Source organism: Mytilus edulis, chromosome 9 (genome assembly GCF_963676685.1).
Source record: "Mytilus edulis chromosome 9, xbMytEdul2.2, whole genome shotgun sequence".
Lineage (NCBI taxonomy): Eukaryota > Metazoa > Mollusca > Bivalvia > Mytilida > Mytilidae > Mytilus > Mytilus edulis.
Window position 1 is genome coordinate 46,254,520 of NC_092352.1, and position 20,172 is coordinate 46,274,691.

Genomic DNA, 20,172 nt, shown 5'->3' on the forward strand with positions numbered 1-20,172 from the left:
ACACGTGAAATAAAAAGGCTGAAAACGTTGCACGAAATAACCCTTTACTACCCTCTTAACAAAGCCTCCATGATAAGGGTAATTGTCCATGTACGAAACAGGGAAAATTGTAAGTAAACTATTTTTGATTCAACAGTGTATTGATTTTTCTACTGCAATGAGGACATCCTCTAATATCAGTTGTTTCATGTGATAGAGGACGAAGTATTGTATTCTTTATTCCCTATTCTTTAGAAAATCAGAAAAAGTTAAATGTGTCAATTAATTTTGAACAAAAGGAATTGAAAGGAATTGAAAGAATTTGAAAAATCCTCTCTCTTTGACTAAGGTGGTGTTGGTATATGAACGACACAACTCTACTCCTCCCACTTTTCAACACCAAAAATGGTGAAAGATTATTGAACTCAGAGAAAATCAAAAGATCACGCTTATGTTTCAAAGGTATGTTAATTTTAAATTGATTTCCAACTTGATAGGTTTTCTATTGTAATTATGAGAAGTTCAACCTTTATTACGAAACTATTTGGACGGGAGCTTCTGCAAACACTACATTTATTTAAACTTTTAGAGAAACTCATTGGGCAATTGGTTCCGAGTCTAACGTTTTATATTTAACACGATATACAAATATTTAATAATAGCATATACTTTTAACAGCAATCAAATGATTTTATATTAATAAAGACCTTCTAATATATTTCTTTATATTTAATTAAGTTATATCAATGAAACACAAATATGAAAATCTTGTCCATTTTCAGCATGAATGAAAACTAGATACTGTGGGTATGCACCCAGGCGAGGCTATGAAACTGCTGCAATGTAAATTACTCATTGCAGCCTGATTTTTCCACACGTGACAAAGAAGAAAATTTTGCCATTTTGTAGAATGAATTGAAAACATTCCTTCCATCACATTTCGAGCGAGGTCGATCTGACCTACCGATTCCAGATTATGAAGTATGCTAAGCAAACCCGAATCTACGTTTGCGTTACTGACTTCAGTTGAATTCGGAGTTGCTCTAATGTCATCAAGGTCGTATCCCCAGTAGCAGTGTTGCGTTGGAAGTACATTATCAGCAATAAATCTTACTGTTTGGAATTTGTTTCTGAAAACGCTTCCTTGAACTTGTCGATGAATTTTACAAATGGTGTCTTGATTATGAACGGCAGTATTTATGACGTTAATCATGTAACTTATCTCATTACTTTTACATACTGGGACATTAGTGTAAGTTCGGCCTGTTGTGAGACCGCTGCGGATATGGTCGAGGTTTTGACCCCAGTAGCATTTGTTTGTTGGTATTACAGATTTAGAAATAAACTTAAGAAATTCAAATAGATTTCCAAACATTTCCTTTGTTTTTCTCGGCTTATTGTTTTTGATAAAACGGAAAATGGACCCTGGACGTCGACGCTGTTCTTTTACCTTCATGTTGATTACATCTAAAAACGCTTTCGCCTCTTTTACTTCTAATATTATAACTTTTAAAGAATCAAAATTCCTCGATAATTTTTTTACTATTGGCTGTAAGTAGAGTTTTTGGAGATTTTTCAAGGTAGTTAGATTAGAATAAGCTAAAATTGCTGGATTGTCACATCTGTTATTGACGTGACCGTAAATCCGTGAAATAAAAATATACAGTGAATCGAACGTTGACTCATATTGCCTCCCCTTTTTTGATATTTCCTCAAAATACTTAACAACAAATTTACAAAAGTTAGTCTGAAATGTTTTCATAACTGAAAAGGCACGATCGAGCTTCACCCTAGCCTTATTTAGGACGTTTTTGTTATGCTGTAGTTGGTCTCTTACTTTTTTCTCCTGTAAGACGCTTGAAACGATATCTACAATTCCAAATGCAAAAGAAACAACTGCACCGATACCAGACATTGCAAGCGCCATTGAACTGGCACTTGCTGCGACAAGTGATGGTAGTGTCATCAATATATTAAGCGGGAGCATGGTGGTGTCCTGTATAGCAGCCTCTAATACACCAGATAGCCATTCGTCATAGTCAGATAACCAATAAGTAATGCGAAGATAATCATGTCTCATTGAGCTGTAAGTTTGAACTAAGGAAGATAAACTGATATTGAGGGTTGTGTGCAAATCAGGTATTTCTATTATCTTTTCTTGAATTGTTTGAATTTGGTTATGGATTTTTACTACGACTGCTTCGAATTCCTTTGGCTCCCCATATGATGACAGGAATCTTTCCTTGTCTCTTTTTAAGGATGGTAGTAAAAGGTCCTTTATTTCGTCTCTACAATAAAAAAAAAATGAAACGATCTTCAGCATTCAATCAATTTATTCTTCATCAACGTTTTATACCATTCGTTACTCTCGAAAAGCGAAAACAGTCAATTGTTACAATAGTATTATGTGTCTAGTGTACATCTTCCTGGCTTCTTTTTAATATATTTTTGAAAATACATTCCGTTTAATAGCCGAATTAGACAACTTTCTACAAAAGTCCAAATGTAAGCAAATTTAGATCACCGCACGGTCTTCAACAATGAGTAAAATTCACACATTATACTTCATTATAAAATGCATTTGAGTAACACAATATAGGATCTGATGTTGCTCTAGTACAACGTTTTGTATTTTTTAGAATACACATAAATTCGTTAATTTGTGGATTGAAGCAAGACTGAAATGTTTCTACAGTTTTCTTAAACACAATCACATAACCACATGCTTGTCATAAACATTGTAAGGAATTGTTCTACATCGTGTATAAATGCAGTTCTTTTTTAACGAATTATGAATGTACTGATAATTGGTTTAATATACTTTTTACATCAATTGAAGATTATTTTGTCAGCAAGTCTGGCATTAACAGTCATAAAAATGATAACGATCAAATCAAAAATCAAAAATATTGTAGATTTCATACCAGCGTGGACTTAGACACCTGGTATTCAAATGGTATCGTGTCTGTCCACAGCAAAGATTACGCGCAATTAAAATATTGAATGGTTAAACTCATAGTTCTAAAAAATGCTCTAAAAATATTTGAATATATGTGTTGCTGTTTTGTAAACATCCTTTGTTTGAAGGTACCACATACCTCATAGAGAAACTCTCAAATATTGTAAACATCCTTTTTTGACGGTACCACATACCTCATAGAAAAAAAACACTCGAATAATGCATACATCACTTGATTGAACTCAACGAGACATCGATTGTACACCTGCACTACTTACGTCATAGATTATTAACTTATAAAATAGGGAATTATTCTGGGGTTTTTTTTTTGTAATACATACCTCATTTTACAAACACTTGGATAATACAGACATCCTCTAGTTGCTTGTACTATTTTCAAAGTTGTTGTTACAGCAGTAGTTACAATAAATATTGCAGCAAATATCAGCGTGCTAGGAAAACAAATTAAGTATAATAAATTATTTGATATTTAAAAGAATAGAATGCGTTTTATAGTGATTAATATTATAACACAATGTTGACTGCTGTACCTCTTTTTTTTTGACATTTTTTATCGATTATGTCTGTTTGGTTTGTTCACACATCCTTGTCATTATAATGGAATTTCATGCGATTGTCATACAAGTGAGATGTTAAGCTAACTATAAAACAGGTTTAATTCACCATTGTCTACATAAGTTAATGTCTGTACCAAGTCAGGAATATGTAAGTTGTTATCTATTCGCTTGATGTGTTTAAGCTTTTAATTTTGCCATTTGCTTAAGTTAAGGACTTTCCGTTTCAATTTTTCTCGGAGTTAGGTATTTTTGTGTTATTTTACTTTTGTCTCCATAGTTAATGGTTTTTAAGGTTTATATGTTACTTTCTCATGTTAAATTTTTATATCTCATCATTAACACACCCACTGCCAATTGTTCTGTTTACACATATCTATCTATACGATTGGGTTGGTTCAATCAAATTATACAGATCTAATAAAGACGGATGTCTACGTGTCACAAATGCTGTTTGAGCAAGGTAAAGAAGAATAACGTCTCAAATCGACAACACACAAGTTTAACACCACGAATTGGTTAAGTGGCACTTTTAGCATATGTTTCAACTGTCAATAAACATGTTTTAACAGTCTTAGATATTAACTGTTATGGTCAGTGCCAAATTTCCTATTGTGACATAGTAACTGAGTGTAGATTCGTACTGCGGGTGATGTAAGCATAGACGGAGACACTTGACCTGAGACACAACCGGTCTCATTCTGTAGATAATTCATTCGATTCCCTCAGATTTTTTTGTTATTTTTATTTGAATATTGATAACGAATTCACGAGATTTGAATATCGGTAAACTATAAACGCCTTCTTTTTATTATATTTTCCTCGAATTTTCTATCTTAAGTGCATATCGATGTCGTCTTCTCCTTTGACATGTTTGACACATCATTGTCAACATAATGACATTTTATACGACTGTCATACAAATTATGATTCCTTAGATATAATCGATGTTATATCCGTACTCTATGAACCAAGTCAGGAATACGACGTTGTTTTAGTTTTGTTCGGTTTACTGATAAAGTCTAACGTTCGATATTTTAAGTTTTTAATTTACCATACAATTCGGGATTTTTGTTATTCATTTTAAAACGATATCAATAAAGGGTCATATGAAAGGGTCTTTTAGACTCTCATACAAGTGAGAGGTTAAGCTATCTATAAAACCAGGTTTAATTTACCATTTTCTACATAGGAAAATTCCTGTACCAAGTCAGGAAGATGACAGTTATTATCCATTCGTTTGATGTGTTTAAGCTTATGATTTTGCCATTTGATTCGAGACTTTCCATTTCGAATTTTCCTCAGAGTTCAGTATTTTTTTTTAGTTTTATGATTTTACTTTCCCTTCCTATTTTCTTTTCATATGTTGTCCATTGAAGTTTCGTAACTGCCTTTCCCTATTAAATTGAGCTTCGGTAAAAACTATCTTCTTTTTGTATTGATAGTAATCTTTTAAAACTTTAAGCTCGGACGGAGTAATTTGATATGTGATTTCTACTTGTTACTACTAATAACTACTAAATAAAGTTTAATGGCGACTACCCTTGCGGGTATTGCGTCAGATTACCTTATATAAAAACATTTCAATTAAATGTTTTAAAATTATCATTATTTAGTTGTTAGCCTATATTATATATTCATGTTATAGAAATTTTGTGAGTTTTTTTCCCTTAAATTTAATTAATCTTGTTATTTAAATCTGAACTATAGTGTGTATTTTAATTATCTTGATTATCTATTGCTTAATTTATAGTACGAAGAACAATATATATATATGTGAGCTTATTATTCCGTTATTTGTATATTAGCCTTCTTTGTTTATAAATATTAAATGATTTGGTCGGTAGGTGTGTTTGTTTTTTAAACATGAAAACTGTAAGTATCATATACTTTTAGATAGACATATTTGAATTTTACAAATATGGAAATCGTAGAAGGGGTCTGACATATTCCCGTACATGGTATATACATTAATACAATTATACCGCGGCTCGTACGTCCTTGGTAAATTGTGATTCTCTGTATATTGAATTTGACTTAAAGATAGCACCCTCACTTATAAAAGATTCTTAGACTTACGTTCTCTGAGAAGAAAAAATATATATATATTACTGAGAATGTATAATTAGAATCTATAATGTATGGTTGTAACATATTTGTGTGTAATAAATTGTAAGTGTTCATGTTTTCAGTTATGTACAGTATAGATGTATACCAGAGAGTGCTATCTTGGTAGTACTTGATTTAGTGTACTACTTTAAAAATAAAAACTTTCGTAAAAGTTTTAGTGTATATTGTCAAATTCAACGGGGTTATGTCTCTTATATTTAGAAATCATAAACTGATAAGTGAATATTGGTAAGAAGAACATTAATAAACATTAATAAACATTTCTGAGGACCAATATCCTGTGCAATAACGAACTTGGTGTATTTTGAGTCAAATTAGTTTACGTGTTTAGAATGACCCTTTTTATGAACTTTCCAATGTCTACAAACGGGGCCGGTCAATTTGTAAACAACAACATGAATACAATGTTGAACAATGCTGATACATCAGTTAGTACTGCTAATTTTCCTGCAACAAATAGAATACATATTTCAGAAAGAAAACGTCAGTTGTCTGACCAAATGATGAATTACATGTACGAAAATGAGAGACATAAAAAACTAAAATGTGATTAAAATCAACCAGATGGTAGAATATAAGCAATGATTTTATAACTTTCATCACAATTTAGTTCTATGAGTTATAGGTTAGATCAGTGAATATCTGAATTAGAGACAAATTTTGAAGAAAAGGTGTCTGAAAAACTATCAGAAAAACTGTGCATGATGATAGACAATAAAATTAAAGACAAAATAACAGAGGTTAAAACACAGAGGTCAAAGGTGAACTCGATGGTATGAAATCAAAAATAGATCATTTAGAAAAAAACAATGACAGAAAACGTAACAAACAAAACACAAGAAGAAATAAAGAATAAATTCGTTATCAAAAACCTACAATATGACGAACGTGAAAAAAAACAGAAACATCACTAACACTACACAAGGCACAGTGTCTTATAAAGGACTGTCTTGGACTATCAAAACGAACGACAACACAACATTTCGAAAGAAGGTACTAGATTACAGCAACTGTGATATTTTAGCTCTGTGTGAGACTTTTTTACGGGGAGATAATATTTTATGTGTTGAAGGTTTTAGATTTTATGGAAATAATAGACGAATTTTACACAAAAAAAGCAACTGGGGGAGTAGGTATTTTAGTAAAAAATGAACTACTGAATTTATTTAACGTTAACGTTATCGATAATGAGATAGAAGGCATACTATGGTTAGAATTTTCGTCAATGGTGTCGACATTTTGTTTTTGTGTAGCCATATGTTTTTTACCGCCAGCTGATACATGTAAACTTGTCAATTCCGAGGTATTCTTCCAAAACTTATTACGGCAAATATACTGCTATCAACGTAAGGGAAAAGTTTTCATTTGTAGTGACATGAATGCGCGAATAGGATTAAATTCCGACTACATAGAAGGAGTTTATTTAGTAAACGCACGTAGCGTTATTGACTTTGGCGAAAATAAGCACGGAGATTCATTCGCAAACTTCCTAAGTGATATTAATTTCTGTATGTTAAATGGCCGCTTTAACGAAAATGAATTAACATGTATTTCTACAACAGGAAACTCAGTAGTAGACTACATTTGTGTTCCATACGAGGAAATAGACTCTATTAGTGACTTTAAAATATTACCAATGACAAGTAAAATAAATGGCACCGCTCACATTCCTGAAAGCATTCCTGATCTTTCTCTGCTGTATTGTGACTTTAAAACTTCATCGAATTTTGATATAGTCAAATGCCACCAAAGTGTCTCCGAAATTTAACGTTAGATCAATGCCTCATGATTTTCCATCGACCGCAGAAATAAGAAAGGATGTTATGCAAACTATAGCGCGAATAGAAAATTATATTATAGCAGAAAATGACATTCAGCACGCTTACGATGAATTCGAATCTTTGATAAAAACTGAAATGAAAAACAAACTCTCCACGCATAAAAGCCATTCAGGCACCAAACGTAGGAAATATAAGCCCTATTGGAATGAGGAGTTGGGGAGCCTTTGGAAAAACATATGTGAAACGGAAAAAATATGGCTACGTTTTACTGGTCATAGCAGCAAAAAGCGAACATTAAAGGAAGATAACTGTCACAACCGAAAAAAATTGACAGACTGAATAGAAAGTATAAGCGAAAGCAAAAGCGAAAGCAAAAACGAAAGCAAAAGCTAGACGACAAATTGAGTAACATGAATCAAAAAGATTTTTGGAAGTCGATCGGGAAAATCGGTATTGCTAACGATAGGAAACGAGCGATTCCATTAGCAGTGGTTGATAATTGCGGAAATGTGACAAATGACAACAACAATGTTTTGAACATATGGAAGAATGACTTAAAAACTTTATTCAAACGTAACAAAAATATAAATGATAATTTGGATAAAACAATCTGTAATACTGAAATAGATGTGACATGTTTAAACTAACCAATTTCAAAAAAAGAAGCCGTAAAAGCCGTTATTCATGCTAAACTTCATACAGCAGCAGGAAAAGATGATATTCCTGCTGAGGTCCTGAAAAATGAAGCAGCAATTGATTTACTTTTTAAAAGTATAGGCGGATGCTTTAACCTAGGAAAGATACCCTCTCAATAGAATAGTGGAATTATCAATCCGATACTTAAACCAGGAGCAGATGACGACCGCCAACCTTTGACCCATCATGGATTAACTCTTATTTCCATTCCGTGCAAAACATATTGCTACATATTGAATCAACGTTTAAGTGTTTGGCTTGATCAAAATGATATTTTATGCGATGAGCAAAATGGATTTAGAGGTGGTCGCAGCAGTGAGGAACAAATATACTCGCTTCACTCCGTATTAAATGACTGAAAAATATCAAGGAAATCATCTTATGTGTGTTTAGTTGACATGCGGAAGGCGTTCGACACCGTTGAAAATTATTTATTGTTGTACAAGCTACAGAGGCTAGTGTACGAGGAAAATAAAAGTATAACGATTTAAGATGTACTGTTCGTGTTAATGACAACCTAATCCCTCGGTTCGAAGTGGCGGGTGGAGTGAAACAGGGATGTTTTTTGTCACCCAATTTTTTTTCTGTGTACATGAACGATTTGATTGAACGCACAAACTCTCTTAACTGTGGCGTGAGTATAGAAGATTTCAAATTGAGTATTCTCTTGTACGCAGACGATATCACATTGATAGCACCAGATGAGAACAGTTTGCAAAGTATGCTAAATGTGGTGACAGATTGGTGTTCAGAGTGGAAATTGTGTATCAACATTAATAAGACTAAGATTGTTCATTTTCGACCACAACACTGCAGTAAATCAGATTTACATTCCAATGTTCTGATAAACTAATCGATTATAGTGACAGTCAATAGTATCTTGTAGTTTGGTTTGGTAAACATTTGTGTTTGGTTTTTTTAAACGCAAAATTATTGTCGAAGGCTCCTGGTCGTGCGTTAGGAACTTTATTTGCAAAAGTAGTAGAGACGGGAGGTTTGACGCATAAAGTATATACCAAACTATACTCCTCTACAGTAGAACCGATATTGACGTACGGAAGCGGTATTTGGGGCCCAAAGGAAAGCATACATCAAATATTGCGACAAGAGGTGATATTGGATGGACATCATGTTGGACTAAACAACGCATACACTTTTGTCGACTTATGTGCAGACTTTTACGTAAAAATAAAACGAGAAAATCATATACAATCTTCAAGTGGATTTTACGTCGAAAAATAGGATGGACTTTCGAAGTTGAAAAGACCATTAATCGGTTGTATGTTAGGGATACAGTTAATGACTTATCTATATCAACAAAATTTGCCATGCGATTGATAAGGGATAAACTTGTCGACCTTGACAATACAGAATGGTATACAGAACCTTTTAATGACAGATCTAACACACGAAATGGGAACAAGCTTTGGACGTTTCGTATGTACAAAAACTCTGTGAAAACTGAAACAGACGTTAAGTTAAACATTTCTAGAATGGAATTATTTTTATTGCAATCAATATGTGACACTTTAATAAACAAATTATTTATTTATTTATTCCATATAGGGGTTCGAGCTTCGCTTTCACCACATATGGAATTTACAGACCTCATAAATATCGTATTAGGTCACTAGCACACTATGTAACTAGTAATATCTCCCACTAAACGCTATATTATGTAACTAAGATTACTATCATAAATTCCTTGAATGAGAGATCATTCTAACACAGAAGCTACCGATTCAAGCAATCTGAATAAAATCATCATGCATACCAGTATTTAAATAGTTAACGCCAGCCGAGCAGTTTTTCAAAAAAATCCAAAACGCTTAAAAGACAAAAATAAAGAATAAATTTGAAGACATTGGTGATAGGTTATAATTGCGCTCGCATTTGGTTTAACCTGGAACGTGTTTGTCAAATATGACGGAAGATTTATCCCAATTGGCCCTCTTTTCATCGTTAATAATTAACTATACCAGATGCGACTAGAAGACATTTGCGGAAACTAGGTCGTTACCTAGGATTACACTTAGATTTGCGATTACGGTAGATAAAAAAGAATGGTTCCTCTAAAAAAAAAAAAAAGGAAAACAATTGAGATTACATAGTAAAATGAAATTATATATTTTCATCATGTGGATAAGTCTTTTCGATGGCACATAAATGAAGTGCTTACGGTCAAAAACAGATGTGAATCGCCAAAAAGGTCTCCACAACTTTGTGTCTTTTTTAATTCTCCGATGGCTTGCCCAATCTCTCCTCTTAGCTCGTAATATGTCTATTTAAGTTTCTGCACTTTCACTGCATACGTGGAGATTTATCTTATGTAAGGTGTCAATAGAGATTTCCAATAAAATGACTTTACTCGACATAACCGACCTAACTCAACGTATTTCGTCCTATTGCATTGAAGCATGACGGAGGGGAGCATACGCTGCATGCATGTTTTGCTCTTTGAACACAGATTGTTTACTAGAATATACCCTAAGTAAAAATCATCCCCAACTAATTTTTCTAATCTTTAAATATTTTGTCATTAAACTTTGAATGATTTTATTGACACAAATATTATAATGGAATAAGTAAGTTATTAACTTGTAATCAAACACACCCATCATTTCTTGTCATTTCACTTGACCCATATTTTTGTTCTTCTCAAATTATGAATTTAAAGAACTATCAAGACAACATTTAGCATGCAAATATTAAAATAATAAATTCCGAAGCGAGAAGGTTGCCTTTTATTGTTTTTATAAGTTTTAACGTTTAAAGTAGATTCCAACACACCGAATGTAAAAGATGTACTCGACTATTTAAGAAAACCAAACTTTTCTATAACTTAATAGAAGATAATTTGATGTGGGCAGAAATTCATATCAATGATATATCTATCAAATAGTACTTTTTCGTCTTAACCTATACTAATGTATGGAGCGAGGTTTTAGTCCATTTATACCTAAACGTGCATTCGAGGTTACAGGGGTAGAGGGAATACTCCCCCCTTTCGATCGCTAAATAATTTTGAAATCTCATGTTTTCCACAATATCTATACAAATGTTTATCGCATAATCGTCCAAATTTGTTTTGCATCGCTCCGCTCGTCAGTATAAATTTAACATCGGGAACTACAGCATCTTTCAAATATCTTGGATTCGCACTTAACATAATATATTATGTCTTTGTTCGATATCACAACTCGATTGTGAATGCAATGACAATGTCTGTATCCCGAGAATACTTTCCCTATGGTTCCGTTATGGGTCGCAAACTCGCAGTTAACGTTCTGTCAATCGTTTGCTGCAGACGGAAGTTTTGGTCACCTACCGTGTAAAATATACAAATCATCCAAAGAAAGACCAATAAATAAGACGGTTACATGTTTCTTGAAAAAGGTATACATGTTTGTGTCACATCTTCGGTAGTCGAAACAGTAACGATAACTATTTAGAAATATGTTAGGGCAAGATTGTAACCGTAACATAAAGGAACACTTTTATTTCCCGATGAGTTCTCTGTCTGAAGGGACCATTAGCATCGGCTACAATTTAGAGTAACTTTTCCGGAGTTTTACCTGTAAAAGGAATAGTGTTAACAAAACGGGGCAAATAAAATAAATATAAAATTGAGAATGGAAATGGGGAATGTGTAAAAGAGACAACAACCCGACCAAATAAAAAACAACAGCAGAGGGTCACCAACAGGTCTTCAATGTAGCGACAAATTCCCGCACCCGGAGGCGTCCTTCAGCTGGCCTATGCTTGAAATACACTTCTAATGTATTCATTTTTCCGTATTAATAGTTCCATCAGCTTGAATTTCACTGTTGGTATCTTTTCTGATGTCAAAGATGTAATCAGTGGGTTTAGATTTAGTCGTTAATAAAGGTTCCAGTGATATTTGAAACAACATTATATTTACGATATGTCAGATTTGACTTGTCTATAGTGATACATATTACAATAATTGGGGAATATTTAATACTTACAAGATGAATCTCTTTACTCTTACACCTGGAACCTGATCTAAAAATGAAAGAATTAGAAAAAATATATATTCTTTGTTTGGCGGGAAAACATTGTCACAGATTATTCTACGCATCTCAAATTTGAAAACAAACTATAAAAAAAAAACTAATCCTTTGTTCGAGATTTGCAACATTAACCGTAAATCTTAATGCAACTTACCTTCTACACATTCTAAGTGAAAAGATTCGTCAAATTCCCATGTTATATCCGTTCCATTTTTGTTTGGTATCAACATTCCTGGAATTCCATCTCCAGGGAATGAGGCATTGGTTGGTTGTACCATAGATATAAAAATACCGTTGGTACTTGATTTTCCTATTAAAGCAATATAGTTTTAGAAATAATTTCTAAAATTTACAAATACCGTTTCCTTCTAAAATTAATTAAAAGGCGTCTTGAAATAACGTCTATCGACTCCATCTAAAATTATTGTAGTAGTGCAACCGAGAAAAAGCTGATAAACACAGTTAAAATTTATTCAAAAAAAAGGAACCTGAAAAAAGTTTGCAAATATGAATTGAATTAATTTCTTAATTAATAAAATGAAATGAACGTATTATAGCTATATCATTTTAAAAATGTGATAGACGAATAGTCACTTTTTTTTATTTTTTTATATTGTATCATTATTAAGAGTTATTCAAAACTACATTACCTATTGCCCATGCATTCAGTGCTGGCACAAAGAAAATCTCTGTTTCATTGTCGTTTATAGATTTATATCTTGTTGATAAACCTGCATCTGGTCCTTGTCTCAGAAACTTTGCAAGAGTGATCCCTTTAGGATATTTTTTTCCACCGGTAAGCCTTAGTGTGTTGCATGCACCTGTTGTCATATACAAAAAAGTTATAATAGAAGTATCTATACTAATAAAAGAAGAGGCCGATTTCGTTGAGCCGCAACTCCTCTGAAACCATACAAATTCGGGAATATTTGTGATATTACGTATAAATGAAGTGTTTTGTACTTCCTAAATATGACTTTGAAACAATCTTTTTTCCACAGAAAACGTCAAATTTTGAGAAACTATCCAAATTCTGAGACCGTTATCGATCCGTGTCTTATACGCTTTTCTCATGCTCAGTTGACGTACTATATTCAATCATTGTCACATTGTTTCCTATTGTTGTGTTTAATCAGCCCGACCCTGTAAGATAAAATTAAGAATACTAAAAATCCAAACTTAAAATATAATAAGGCGTAGGAACAATTTCCGATTTGTTAGCCGGCATGACGTAAAAACGATGAATAAAAGAATTCAACTTTATATATGACTAATATAGAACAATGGTGTTAATTCAGCAATAGAACCATTCCAGGCCCTTTTGTTTTCCAAATAATTGAAATTACAAATAATTAATAAGTTCCAGTCGACGAATTCAAACAGAAAGATTTTGAAAGCAGAGAAAACCGTACATCTTAGGGCACAACCATTTAACTTCAAGGAGGATTATGGTTTTATATCTGAGTCAGAAATTTGATTTAGTTTTTCAACACTATTAATCAAATAATTGTTTTTCATTATGTAACGCTATAAGGTTCGGGAAAGTCTAGATTCAGAATATTTTGTCATCTGCTTGACCAGAATATGTTTTTCCCATTAGATTTGGGATCAGAATATATTTTAATAAATCCTTTTTTCTGGGTCAAAACTCTAATTTGGCATATGATTTTAAATAATCTCATCAATATATATATAATTGGTTATCAAAAGTACCAGGATTATAATTTTATACACCAGACGCGCGTTTCGTCTACATAAGACTCATCAGTGACGCTCAGATCAAAATAGTTTAAAGCCAAACAAATACAAAGTTGAAGACCATTGAGGACCCACAATTCCCAAAAGTTGTGTCAAATACGGCTAAGGTAATCTACTCCTGGGGTAAGAAAATCCTTAGTTTTTCGAATAATTCAAAAGTTTTGTAAACAGAAAATTTATAAAAATGACCATATAATTGATATTCATGTCAACACCGAAGTGCTGACTACTGGGCTGGTGATACCCTCGGGGACGAAACGTCCACCAGCAGTGGCATCGACCCAGTGGTGTAAATAGTTATAGACAGACTCATTATAACTCGTTGGATACCAATTTTCGTTGATTTCGTGTGTATTGGTCAACCACTAATAGAAATGGTCAACGAATACAAATTTTCTAAAGGCTTTAATACAGACTTTGGAAAAATCACGAAATCAATTATCCAAGAAAATACAATGTTTCCTGAATCATTGAAAATTGGTACCAACGAATTAATTAGACCGATTCGAGGAAAACTACTTTTTACCAAAATCTTGTGGAAAACGACCAGACGCAAAAACCTGAAAACATAATTCCCTCTACTATTGCAACCAAGGCATGAAAATCATTATCTGTATATTGTATAACAATTTTACCTTAAAATTATTTCAATTATTTTACATGATTAAATATTTACTTTAACAACAACTACTAGTACCTTTGGTAAGTACATTATTAACTGATAAAAGAAAACATGTTGCTCAATAATTATTACTATTTGTGCTTCGACTATTACTGTGTTGATAAACCTAATGATAATGATACTTCTTTTATGATAATTCTACAATAAAATGAACAATAACGGTGTTGATGATGTTTTTTACACGAAAGTCATGCTAAAAATTGCCATTCCGTACCACATGAAACAATTTTGTCATCAATACTTATGTTTTGTTGGCACATCTGTAGGGCAAAAAAGCAAGTAGAACGATATTGGATGCCTTGTTCATCACAAACCATTTCATCATCATCCCTACATCCGACACTGGTACTGGCACAAACACATTCTATTCCATCGAATTCTTCCCAATCACTGCAGGTTTCTGGAAAATCTTTTAAAATAATAAATGTTTTGATTTCGTTCAATATGAAATCAAATAGGCAATTAGATTGTGTTTATTATAACTGGAAAAAAACTTAATTTTAGCACAAAAATGTTACATCTACAAATTTGCGTAAATATTGTTTTGTTCTTCCCTCCCCAGGATTCGAACCCCCCACCCCCAAGGTTTTTACTGCGCATAAACGTGTCCTTTAAATGTTTAATCGCCAATATGTGTCCGATTTCACACACCCTAAACGTATCCGATTATTGTTCTCAAAACGTGTATATGTGTCTAGATAAAAAAAAAAAGCGTACCAAGCCTCTCTGCGCGCTAATATTACGTACACTACCAAGAATTAACTCACGTTTTTTGGTACATTTCTACCCTCGTATATATCAGTACTGTTCGACAAGACAGAAAACTTGTATTTGTTATACTTTCTGTTTATTCAGTACTGTTTTTGACAGTACTGTTTCAGTACTGATTTTGACAGTACTGTTTCAGTACTGATTTTGACAATACTGTTTCAGTACTGATTTTGACAGTACTGTTTCAGTACTGATTTTAACAGTACTGTTTTCGTCAGTACTGTTTCAGTACTGATTTTTACAGCACTGTTTCAGTACTGATTTTGACAGTACTGTTTCAGTGCTGATTTCTTCAGTACTGTTTCAGTGCTGATTTCGTCAGTAGTGTTTCAGTACTGATTTTTTCTGTTAGTTTACCGATTTTTTTAATTTTATCAAAAACAGTACTGAATAAACAAAAAGTATAACATTACAAGTTTTCTGTCTTGCCGAACAGTACTGATATATACGAGGGTAGAAATGTACCAAAAAAACGTGAGTAAATTCTTGGTAGTTTATTACTCCTTGACTTCGGGTTCGGTTGGATATTAAAAAAATCGAAGCAGCTACCCAAGGAAATCTGTAGGAAAAATTTGGTTATCCGTATAGACAAATGACGTGCTACACTGTGCATAGTGAATTCTGCTTTCAAAAATACACCAGGATAAAAACAAATTTGAATAAAGTTATTTTTGCTTGTAACAGTTTAACAATTTTTTTCATCAATACAATTATCGTTGTTTTTAAGTTTAGATAGAGATACTGCACAATTTTAAATTTTAATTCATTTTATTTTATAATTTTTACAGTACTTCACTGGTCAATTTTTATCATTAATTTGATCAACTCCTGTTATTTATACTGACTAAGCATGCTTGCAAACTAAATTTGTAACACATACTTAACTATTGACTGTTGATTGCTTAATATAAAGTGGCAGATATGTCATGCGAAGTTAGAAAAACACAATTAAAACATTGCAATTTATTGTTTGGACAGTTTAAATCATCGTTTACCATGTGAATTTTATTGTTATAATATACTTATGTGATGCCTAAATGTCTTTATAATGTATTAGGATATTACACGACCGGCTTCATGCAGAAGTGGTTTCTGTGCTTTTAAAAAGGAAACATTACTAGACACATTTGGTCGTTTTAATGAAATGAACACAAATGGGCGTTTATAAAGAGTGGTACATATATATGATATACTTACACGTATATTGAATAAGAAGATAATATGTATTAATTATGAAAAAAAAGAAATTTTGAAAAACAATAATTTACTACAACGAAGTACATTTTGTATGAAGCGCGGATGCGCTTCATTCTAAAAATATGCACACGGTCAACGCTTTTACAACCCTATGAAGTTACAAAAAGAAGCATTCAATACTTATAATTACATTTTTTAGCTAGGATCATGAAAACACGATTTTTATGAAGTTTTTTTTCGCAGGTGTATGTATATCTTACCAATTTGGTCGTCTTGGACATGATTTTCATATGAAACACTACCGACTGTTATTGCCACAGCTGAAAAAATATTTTTAAATAAGTAAGTGTATTTGTATGTATATCTGGCGTTTGATACATATTTTCAGCTTCTACCTCTACGACATGTTACTGCTCATATTCCTATACAGGACGGTTATTTTTACAAATCGCACATCTTTCTGATTGAATCCAGCTCACTCACTTTACTTCACAGTCACAGTTTAGCTTTGGGTTTGAAAACTGTTGAAATGAAATCAATGTAAGATTTGGGCAAACTAACAATTAAAGTTGATTTCGTTGATTGACAAAACAATGATAACCGCAAACTTATTGTGTCGAGGAAGACTTAAACAAGTTTCATTATAAGTTCTGTATTTTTGTGATTAAACTTTATAAAAAGCCTTGGAGTTGAGTAAAATTATCCTTCCATCCGTAAAACAATCATACATAAATCTCGATCAGTCAATTTTCTCCCCGTTACGCCAATAAATTCTTTACATCGAAGAAATGGAAGCCTAAAAGTCAAATTAAATCTTCACAAACGAAAATATTTAAATTTACATATCATTATACAAACTAGCCATCAAACAAAAAAATAAATAAACTGAACAAAAGTATTATCTAATTCCATTTTACATAATTCGTCAATTATGAAAGGACCGTTTTGGAACTTGAAATATGCTATAACTTGAGCAATACAAATCTGTTTTTTTTTTGTTTTGTTTTTTTTAATCAACATATCTGCTAGCCACGATATATGCAAAAGTGCACTTTATACCCTTCCTTAAAATGTAAATTAGTTTGATAAATGACTTTATTTCTTATGCAGCAAAAATACAGCAATCTGAGTGGTTAATGGTTCCGGTGTAAATAACACCACGCCCTTGTTTACCCCGGGATAAATAAAATTTAGCTAAAAAATTTAAAAAATTTAAAAAAATTGCCAAAATAAAGAAAGAAAACGAATCATGAAAAAAATAATAAATGAATGACTTTAAAGAAAAAAATTGTAAATAATAGAATTTTTCGTCGATAATTAAAAATAACATTTTTTTTTCTGAATTTGAAAAAAAAGAAAAAAGAAAAAAAGTTTTTGACAATACGCAGCAACATCGGCTTTAAAAAAGAACTTGCACTGGACATTTTTCATTAGCATTTTTCAATTTTTCATCCTAGTTTAAAAATTACTAAAGGAATTGTGCATAAGAAATAAATTCGTTATCTTGGTGTAATAAGGGGTGTATGAATTTTCAACAACGGTGTAAAATTTTGTACACCCCTGATTACATCAAGATAACTAATAATGTCTTATCACTACACAAAGATTGAACACGGTAAAATTAACTAACGTAAACATTATTTTGAAATCACCCCTATAGCTTACCAGAATGATTTATAGTCGTACTGACATTCTATAATAGCCATACAGGAACACATATGCTTTATATTTTATCGAGGAAAATATAAACAGCTTTATTCATACATTTAGGTGCTGGTATATTTATCCTTTTTATTGTATGTATAAAACATACATTTGGAGAATGCCGACCCAAATAGTTATATGTAAAGTAATAGTTTAATGTTTTTTGAGCAAGAACAAAAGTTTATTCTCTTTTAAAACAGTACAAATTGTTTATCTTTGATTTTAGTTCGCTGACTTTGTTATGTATCTTGGTATTTGATAATATAGATGATATAACTTAAAACAGAAAAAATATAAAGACAAGACCAAAATATCGACAATAACTGAAACTGATGACATGTTAATTAAACATTGACAAAATACGACACGAAATGAATCAATATAAGAATAATAATTTTAATATGATTTGCATTAGAAATCACAAATCTCAACTTTCTGCATTATTCCGTTTGTAGTTCATTCGAATCTCTCTGTATTTTGTCTCTGATATTCTGTTTACTCATTTGGATGTGCTAGCTATGAATATGTTTGTTCCAGATAAAACAAGGTTCTAAATTTCTCAGGCAAAGTTGATCTCCGACTTGACATCTTTATGTCTCTTTTTAGTCATAGAGCTCTTGGACATATTTTTGTATTTACACATACACGCTTTTCAAAGTTTGAAGTTCCTGGTAATGGTAAATCAAGAAAAGCGCGCGAAACTTCCGACATTTTCAAAGCGTTATTCAGATTTTATGTTACCTGTTATGTTTAAAATAGTAACTAATTTCAATGTTTTAAAACTTACCGGCAGGATGTTCAAATAGTAGCAAAACTATCAACACAAGCCAATACGCCAATGTTACAGATTTCTTTATGTTATTCTCCATGATACTAAACCTTCCTTTTGAATACGGAAATTTAAAACTGTAAGTTATATAATAATACGTATGACTAAGTTTTATTCCAAGTATTTCAAATTTGTAGAAATACACGCAATGTGTCATGTTTTTTCCTGTTAAGCAACATTTCATTTAAGCATGACCGTTTGTCATCATTTACTTTAGAACAAGATCAAGGACAAGCGTCTTATAAAAAAATAAAAGAGTAAAAACCTAAACCTACACATGCATGTTGTGTAGGTTTATGTTATTAATATTCTTTCTTCAGACAAAAGGCGTATGACAGTTTTACATTTTATAACCAACAAATATGCGAGGAAGGGATCATCCGCCATTTATAATGGTCTTAACCACTTGAACAAATGATGATTATGATAATTGCTTCTCCAGAAAAAGAAATATCAGCATAACATTTTATTTTTAAACGTGTTACGACGGTGGGGGGGGGGGTGTCTGGGTAATATATATATGAATCGCTAATATGAAAACTGTAAATAACACAAAAAAACGAGATAAGTTCCTGTGTATAATAGTGCTGTACATTTTTTAAACCCTTATGCCTTTATATATATATACCAGTGTTAAATATACTGACAGGCTATAATCTGTTTAGTTTATAAAATCACCAGTTTATTCCTTAATGTTGTATAGTTGTGTACAACTATATTAAAAAAAACAGTCAAACGAAAGATACAACAATTTTGTGGTTATTAAGTACAATTACGCTATTAATTGTCTATGTAAGATGAAATAAAGTTAGAAACGATTAATCTTTGTAATACAGATATTAATCTTGAATACATGATCAGCGTGTTTAAAGAAACCCACGCAGAAAATATAAATGTTAAGTAAAACTATTAAAAATAATAAAAAAATAAATTTGCTTATCTCATTCTAAGAAAAAAAATATGAAACATATAAAAACACACGAAAAATTTCAGCCGCCAAATTACAAGTACAGGAGGGAGGGAACTGTAACATTAGATATACTTCATGAATTTTTAAGGTAAGAATAAATGTATAAT

The 20,172-nt window shown here is 32.0% G+C and overlaps 1 protein-coding gene across 1 annotated transcript; it reads right to left on the bottom strand.

Moving 5' to 3' along the window:
- Positions 1-693: 693 nt before the first annotated feature.
- LOC139489994 (uncharacterized) lies at positions 694-19,177 on the bottom strand. The gene is made up of 8 exons (XM_071276848.1): positions 19,054-19,177; positions 16,823-16,882; positions 14,809-15,003; positions 12,805-12,975; positions 12,309-12,464; positions 12,110-12,146; positions 3,280-3,390; positions 694-2,267 (listed from the first exon to the last, which is right to left on the bottom strand). The coding sequence occupies exons 1-8, from the start codon at positions 19,133-19,135 to the stop codon at positions 758-760; spliced, it is 2,322 nt and encodes a 773-aa protein (XP_071132949.1). The 5' UTR covers positions 19,136-19,177; the 3' UTR covers positions 694-757.
- Positions 19,178-20,172: the final 995 nt, after the last annotated feature.

What these genes read in the sequence shown, in the direction of transcription:
- LOC139489994 (XM_071276848.1), bottom strand. Translation starts at nt 19,135, where the DNA reads ATGGAGAATAACATAAAGAAATCTGTAACATTGGCGTATTGGCTTGTG. An exon ending in TGTCCAAGACGACCAAATTG is followed by an intron (nt 15,004 to 16,822) that starts GTAAGATATACA and finishes TTATTTTAAAAG; the next exon opens with ATTTTCCAGAAACCTGCAGT. An exon ending in CCAAGTGTTTGTAAAATGAG is followed by an intron (nt 2,268 to 3,279) that starts GTATGTATTACA and finishes TTTTTATTGTAG; the next exon opens with AGACGAAATAAAGGACCTTT.